Here is a 7,721-nt window from a genome sequence, read left to right as displayed (position 1 = left end):
CCGCGCGCCGGCTCGCCTGAAATTTTAGTGGGCGGTGGGCGGGGCGGCGCCAGACCTAGGACCTCTGCAGTGCGCGTAGCTACTGGGCAGGAGTCGGGGTCGTCCCGCCACCTCCCACATTCCGGGTCCTGAGACCAGAACCTCGAGCGCCAGGCTGCTGGCTATTCCGGTGGGTGGGCGGTGCTCGGAGGCGCGGGGACACCGAGGGCGGGACTCCAGCCGAGGTCGTGACCGGGTTCCGTTCGACCCCTAGGCCTTTGCCCACCATGTTCCAGTCCACTGAAGCTGAGGCCAGACACTTTGCAGAGCCCTCTTGCGGTTACCGATCGCTTCCCGAGATCAGGGGCTGTGTCCGGCAGCTTCTTGGCCCTTTGCAGCCATTAGCGCCCCTTTGCCAGTCCTATTAACCCATTGAGATCACTTCCTACACCACTCCCACCACTCCCAGGCCTTTACCAGCCACTTCTTGCCTCTCCCGGTCGTTACTGTCATTTCCCAGGCTACCAGAGCCTTTTCTGGTCACATCCTGACACCTGTTCGTAACCTAGGGCCGTTACTGGCCCCTTCTGGACCTTTCAGAGATAAGAGAGTGGACCCTGTCAATGTAGGGCCCAGTTCTCTGGATCAAGGGATAGGGGATTTCAGGCTGCTGTCCTTGGTTCCAGGAACTGAGATGTGCCCCCCGCCCTCCAAATGCTCCATAGAATACGATGAATATGATCCTATGGAGGGGCACCCCAAGATGTCTAGAGCTGGAGAAAAATAGAGATTTTATAGGCTATCAAAGATTCAGTGGGGTCCTCTCTAGGGACTGCTCTCTTTAACAAACTGTATTGTGTTCCCACAGATGGCAGGATGGTGAGCAAGAATTTGAGAGACATGAAACTTGAAGAAAGTGACAATAGCAGTACAGTTTTAAAGTGGCTGAAGGCTTGCATGTTGCAGAAGTAGACCTTGTTTTGTGTTTTCCTGGAGAGTGTTATCCAGACCAGTGAGTGGAGGTTACTGGCAGGTCGATTTTAGCTTGGTGGAAGGGTAAATTTAACACTGTGAACCGCCTGTCTCTGGAGGGAGTAAGCCAGAGGTAGTCAAGGTAGTTTTTGGAGGAGAGTGCAGGAGACAAGGTTTACAGTAAATGATGCCAGGGCCCCTTCTGACACTGAAATTACATGATACGCTGAGTTTTTCTTTTGCGGGAGTTTGAAAGCCACTTGATTAAGTTCTCTTTCTGTTTTTGTTTTTTTTTTTCCCTGCTCTAGAATTCTGCATGTTCAGATTACTTTAGGTCTGTGTAGGTGACAGTTCCTTAATTTGGGTTCCATTTTTACTACAGCAGCCGCTTTATTTGTATATTTGTCCTTAACGTCCAGAGCTTTTTCACCCTAATCATTTAATCTTATCTTCTGTAAGGTGTGCTATATTTACCATAACTGTTCAAGAAACTGAGACATTCTGAAGTCTCTGCTCCCCTCCCTTTTTTATTTTGAAACATAATTTTCACTACTGTAGAAAGCTCTTTTGAAATATACCATTTGTTTAACACTGTTGGGTCACATGCTTTCTCATGGGTTTCTGAAATAATCTATTCCTTGTGTCTGTTTCAGAGCCAAGGCACTGATGTTTGAACTGGAAACTTTAAAACTTTTAAAAGAACCTTCAGGATGGCTTTGAACTAGACAACCTAGAAATCCCTTCAGAACATCGCCTCCAGCATGCACCTTCCCTTTGGGTTTTCTTGAATAGGAGCTTGAAGAGGTTATTCTGTAGACAGACATATTGACGCTCATGGAACCAGACTAGTGGCTTTGATTTTTCTGGTAGAATTATCTTACTTTATTATATTCCCTCTCAGAGTTCTAAGAGGTGTAGAGATATTCATGGAACTGAAGAGCCTGCAAGGAAGGGAAGTATCACTTTCATGCTGAAACCTAAGCAAGTGGCAGTTGTGGTTGAAAGCACTTAAACCTACCACGTTCAGATTCACTTGATTGGGGAGACAGAGGAACGGTCACAGCTGGGGAGAAAGAAGTGAGACTGGAAAAGAAAACCCAACGGAAGAGAATGAGGGTGACTGGAAAGTAAATGGCCACCTCCACCTCCACAGAGACAAAGCCAGCCTCTTGGTGAGTATCGAGGCCTTTCATGGTTTAGCTCTCGCCAGTCTGCCGGATGGATCTTTTGAGTTCCTTGAAAATCCCCGGCCAGATTGTCTTGATTTTATCAAGAAGAAAATAAAAATGCCATGTCCTCAGAGCAGCCAAATTGAGCATGTGAACCATTTCTTTCCAAAGCAAATGTGTTTTAACTTTGCAAGCCTCTTGCAGTGTTCGAAAGAATCTGGCATTGCAGATTAGAAAAGATAGCTGCAGCTGGATCATGCAGCCAGCTTTGATAATAATGTGGGTGTTGTAGTTTTCACTTTGGAGAGACAAGGAAAGGTTGCAACTGACAATTACACAATGAGAAGAGTGTATTTGGGTATTACGCAGTGCCTACCTGAAACTCGGTTCCCTTCTCAACCCCAAATTGGTTAATCCTTTCTCTTAATTTGGTTCAGCAAACTAATTGGGGAGTTGAAAGTGAAAGGTGTGGTTTAACTAGAATTAGCAGGATTTAGTGACTGATTATGTATATAGGTGGAAATCAAAAAGATAGAGCAGTTCAAAATAACACCCAAGTTTTCTTTTGTGTGCCGGGCAGAGCAGGAGTCTTTCACTCAGAGATCATGGGGAAAGGGGAGGATGGGGCCAGTTGTGAGTTTCTGAGTTGGCTTTGAAACATTTTTGAGCCTTTTTGATCTGGACTTAACCTGTAGCCAATTGAACATCTGACCCTTAACCTGTAGCCAATTGAACATCTGACCCTGAAGCTCAGGAACGTGGACCCTGCTAGCACAGAGTTGGTGCTTGTCATCAGGAAGATGAGGTGGGAGCCGGGGAGGGAGGCCCAGGAGAGGGTGCAGATCCAGAGAAGAGCACAGGTGACAAAGTGGTCATACCCCTTCCTTATGCTACAGCCTGATAAAGGTGTTTTCAAGATTTAGAAGTAAAACTGAAACCCAGCCTTTGGGGAGTTTGCTTTGTGGTCTTAAAGAGGTAATCAAATAATAATATTAAGTAATTATAATTATACTGCAGAGTTACAAGAGTCTTTAAGGAAGAACAGAGGGTTATGGAAATTCAGAAAAAACATTCCTTTGGGCCTAGGGAATCAGAAAGAGGTCGAGAGGAAGCATGTTTGAGTGATACTCAGAGGCCTGGTAAGGTTATGACTAGTAGACAAGTTCAGTGTTTCTCTGTAAACTCTCACGGGCCCCTGTTTTCCCACTGTCATGGACGCACTGTCCTGCAGTGAAATGGTGACAGAGCACACTATGGGCCCTCAGCAAATGTTTGTTAAGTGAATGCATGAATTTTGGGTAGAAGGGCTGTTGCCAGAGAGCATCGTGCTCAAGAGTTGTGAGGAGTGCATCTAAGACACCCCTAACTTATTTTACCCCAGCCTTAAAAGCTGAGGCTATAGCTGAGGCTCAGTGCTTCAGATAAGAGCCATCATTGTGGCTGCTTCATTTTTCCTCTAGCTGCTCCTGTATTTCTAGGCAGATGGTCTGACGGCTGGATAGAGCATATTTTTAGTTTGACTCTCCTGCACTTATGGAATTGTTTTATCTATTTGTAGTTACTAGGGTTCTTTCTCCTCCAGGGCCACCAGAAGGCTTTCAAACACTGAGTAATGAGCCCTTGTTAAGTTGGGAAATAGGAAACTGCATTTAAAATGCCCTGAGCTCTGGATAAAAGGGAACATGAATCTTTTCTATTCTCTTGCCAGGTGGAATTATTTTTTCCTTTATGATGGCTCCAAGGTAAAGGAAGAAGGAGATCCAACAAGAGCTGGCATTTGTTATTTTTACCCCTCTCAGGTAAGCCGAATAGCATTTTATTGTTCAGTAGGGATCCCATTGCCTCCAAGTGGTACTTATCAAATGTATAGGGTTTAGGTTAGGACAGTTTTGTTTGGCTTATCCAGGCATTTAGCATTTCTAGTGTCTTATTCTTAGTTGTACTATTTTTTGTTGTTCTGGTCTTAAAATTCTCAGGCAGCTCATCTAGCAAATTCCGTCTTCTCTAGCTCTCTGTTACCGTCGTGATTTTTTGTCTGCCCCCAATGTTTTGATCAGTTTATTTTTAAAAAGTTTTTATTCAAACATATACAAAAGTAGAGAGGAGAGTGTCATGAACCCTCATCTGCCATCACTAGCTTCAACAGTTACCAACACTTCACCAATTTTATCCTAACCTATTCTAACCTCTCCACCTCTTATTTTTATTTTTTTCTGGAGCATTTTGAAGCAAATTATAGACGTTTTGTAATCTCATCAGTATCAGATAACATCTCTATCTGAAAAGGAAATTATGTTAAACATTATCACATCTAACAAGAGAATAATTAGTAACAATAATTCCTTAAAATCATCTTATACCCAGACTATATTCAAATTTTGCTTTATTATCTTAGATGATACTGAGTCGGTCCTTCTTTCCTTCCATCCTTCCATCCTTCCATCTCTCTTTCTTGCTCCTTTTCCTAATCAGGATCCAAACAATGTCCACATATTCTATTTGGTTATTTTGTATTTTAATTCCCTTTTATAATATTCCTCACCCACCCACTCATCCTTTTTTCTTTCCATGCAATTAAATTATTGAAGAAACCAAGTCATATGTGCAGTAGAGTGTTAGAATGTCCCACACTGTGATTACTGATTACTTCCTCACGGTGGTGTCATTTAATGTCTTCTCCACTGTATTTTCTTTAAATTAGTAGTAAGATCTTGATTAGGTTTGAGTTCAGTTCTTTTAGGCAAGAATTCTTCATAGGTGGTGTGTACGTTTTCTCTTGTATCACGTAATGTCTGGCTGTTCTATGGTTAAGACTGAGATTGATTCAGAGATTCTGTATATTCGCTCATGTGATTATGCTAGGCCATGCCGGCCACTCTGTGCAGGGGATTTGAATAGAAATGAAAGGCTCCTGCTTCTGCTTGAGCATGTGCCTATAATCCCAAGAACATAAACGATAGTTCTGTGCAGTCATCTTATGTGTTCATTGTGGGTGTTCCCTAACAGTTCAGTTCTCCCAGGCAGGGGTTGGCAGACTTCGTAAAGGGCCCGATAATAAATATTTTAAGCTTTGCAAGCCACATAAGGTCTCCATCACATATTCTTCTTTGTTGTTGTTTTACAACCCTTAAAAAATATAGAGACCATTCTTAGCTCATGGGCCATATAAAAACAGGCAATAGACTGGATTTGGCCTGCAGGCTTTAGTTTGCTCTAAGGAATAACACAAGAGTTCAAGTCTGGAATGTGCTCCTTACCCACAGACCCTGCTTGACCAACAGGAGTTGCTCTGTGGACAGATTGCTGGAGTTGTCTGCTGTGTTTCTGACATTTCTGGCTCTCCTCCCACTCTCATTCGTCTGAGGAAACTGAAGTTTGCTGTAAAGGTTGATGGAGATTACCTTTGGGTAAGTTTTTTTTTTTTAAAAAGATGACCGGTAAGGGGATCTTAACCCTCGACTTGGTGTTGTCAGCACCATGCTCACCCAGTGAGCTAACCGGCCATCCCTATATGGGATCCGAACCCGTGGCCTTGGTGTTATCAGCACCGCACTCTCCCGAGTGAGCCATGGGCCGGCCCACCTTTGGGTAAGTTTAACCGGCAGAGTCAGTGCTAAAGGGTTGTGATGGTAAAGTTTAGAAAGTTATGCTTTCCATGGCTCTTCAACCTGGACTTTCGTCCCTGCCCCCTTGGCCCCTCCCTCTCCTGTGTATTGTGTTCAGTAATCGTCCACACCTCCTGTGCATGTACCCATCGTAACTGAGTGCTCCAAAACATTTCTGCTATTGCCTGCATCGCACATGGCTGGTTTCTCCTTTCCTTTGAAAGACTTAGGCCAACCTATGGAAATACTATTTACTGTGTGTTGTAAACTGAGTTTTTATCCCCATCTTTTCTTCTCTGTACTTTATACTCTCTACACTTATTTGGTAAGTGATGCAGAAAATACATTGATGCGTATATTAGGTTTCAAAGAACCTATTAAAAAAATTAAAAACTGTTTCTTTACATCTAGTAGTACCATATTAGCTAAAGTCCTATTTTCCCATGCTTACGCTTATTTTTTTTTTTCATTTCTACACTTATTTTAACACCTCCTGAGATGAAGGGATGCTTAAATGTGGGATGGTATATTCAACTTAGTAGGAATTATTTCCAACATTTTATTACAAAAATTTTCTAATATACTGAACAGTCGAAAGAATTTTACAGTGAATACTCATATACCGGAGATCCAATCAAGATGGCGGAATAGACAGTCCCCAGTGTCACTCTCTCCCACAAATCAACCAATTTACAACTATAAAAATGTAACATCAGCCAAGTCAGGGCCACTGGAGCTCAGGGGAAGGGGAAGAGAGACCTATGGAGTTCATGAAGGCGAGAGAAACTACGATGAGAGAAAGAAAAAGCTGCTCTGAGTATTTCAGGCCGCGGCTGCTTTAAGGCTCGAGCTGCTGAGCGCATGGAGCAGGAGCCGCAGCTGTGCCCTTCAGATGGAGTTGCTTGGAGGCGGCAGGGGAGAAGAGGGCCTTGGCAGCGCCCAAGAGAGCAAGACCACTAATAGGGTTCCCATGGACCCATTCAGGTGTGAGGAGCCAGAACAACTGAAAAAAGGGAGCCGCTCAAAGGCCGGTGAGTCATCACAAGGGACCGGCGCAGGGCCCGTCCCGTGGGAAGTGTTTGCAGCACGGGCGGTGGGGGAGACAGGCCCACCAGGAGATCACTGGGACACAGCAAGGACAGCTGACCTGTCCCCCAATCAGCACAGGACCACTCAGAGGAGACTGGTCGGGAGTACAGAATTGCATGGGGTGCAGTTTGATGAAAAAACTCAGGCCCAGATCAGAGATTCTACAGAACACAGATCCACTGGGTCTCTGGAGAGCGGGAAGTACCTGTAAGCTCAACTATTAAACCCTGAGCTGCACAAAAAGCTTTCCCTAGGGAAACAGCAGCAAAGTAGCAATTTAAACAACCACACAGCTTAAGTACTGGTTCCCACAGGAAGTTCCCCCGTGTTAGAAGCAAAGGACAAAAAATTAGTTCCGGCCCAGGCACACCACCAGCACCTTGGGGCCTGCCTGGGAACTGGGGCCTTGGATCTGGGGACCAAACCCCAATCCCACTTCCAGGCAAACTGCACCAGTGCGTTGGGGCCAGCCTGGGGACCCGAAGCTTGGAGAAGAGGACTGGACCCCCCTCCCACCATCAGGCACACCATGCCAACACCTTAGGGCCTGCCTGGGGACCTGAGGCAAGGAGAACGGGAACAGACCTCTCTCCCACAACCAGGCACACTGAGCCAGCACTTCAGGGCCCACCTAGAGAACCAAGGCATGGAGAAGGGGACTGGACCTCTCTCCCACAACCAGGCACACCACGCCAGCACCATGGGCCCCGCCCAGGGACCCAGGGCATGGAGAAGGGGACCGGATGACCCTCCCACAAACAGGCACACTGAGCCAGCGCCTTGGGGCCCACCTCAGGGACCAGGGGTGTGGAGTCGGGACCGGACCACCCTCCACAACCAGGCACAACATTCCAGCAACTCGGAGCCCACCCAGGGAACCAGGGCAAGGAAAAGGGGAATGGTCCTC

The 7,721-nt window shown here is 45.7% G+C and overlaps 1 protein-coding gene across 3 annotated transcripts in view; it reads left to right on the top strand.

The window, feature by feature from the left end:
• The first annotated feature begins 40 nt into the window (after positions 1–40).
• HPS4 (HPS4 biogenesis of lysosomal organelles complex 3 subunit 2) overlaps positions 41–7,721 on the top strand; it is a 29,542-nt gene continuing 21,861 nt past the window's right edge. For 2 of the 3 annotated variants that reach the window (XM_063087942.1, XM_063087944.1), the window contains exons 1-5: positions 41–169; positions 848–991; positions 1,605–2,123; positions 3,829–3,919; positions 5,384–5,527. In XM_063087942.1, coding sequence (XP_062944012.1) covers positions 2,083–2,123; positions 3,829–3,919; positions 5,384–5,527 — 276 coding nt within the window. In that variant the 5' untranslated portion in view covers positions 41–169; positions 848–991; positions 1,605–2,082. The remainder of the gene's footprint in view (positions 170–847; positions 992–1,604; positions 2,124–3,828; positions 3,920–5,383; positions 5,528–7,721) is intronic. The other variant, XM_063087943.1, reaches the window with a different exon arrangement.

Source organism: Cynocephalus volans, chromosome 2, assembly GCF_027409185.1.
Source record: "Cynocephalus volans isolate mCynVol1 chromosome 2, mCynVol1.pri, whole genome shotgun sequence".
In the NCBI taxonomy this organism is placed as follows: domain Eukaryota; kingdom Metazoa; phylum Chordata; class Mammalia; order Dermoptera; family Cynocephalidae; genus Cynocephalus; species Cynocephalus volans.
Note: the sequence above shows the minus strand (reverse complement) of the source record. Positions and strands in the feature narration are given on the sequence as shown.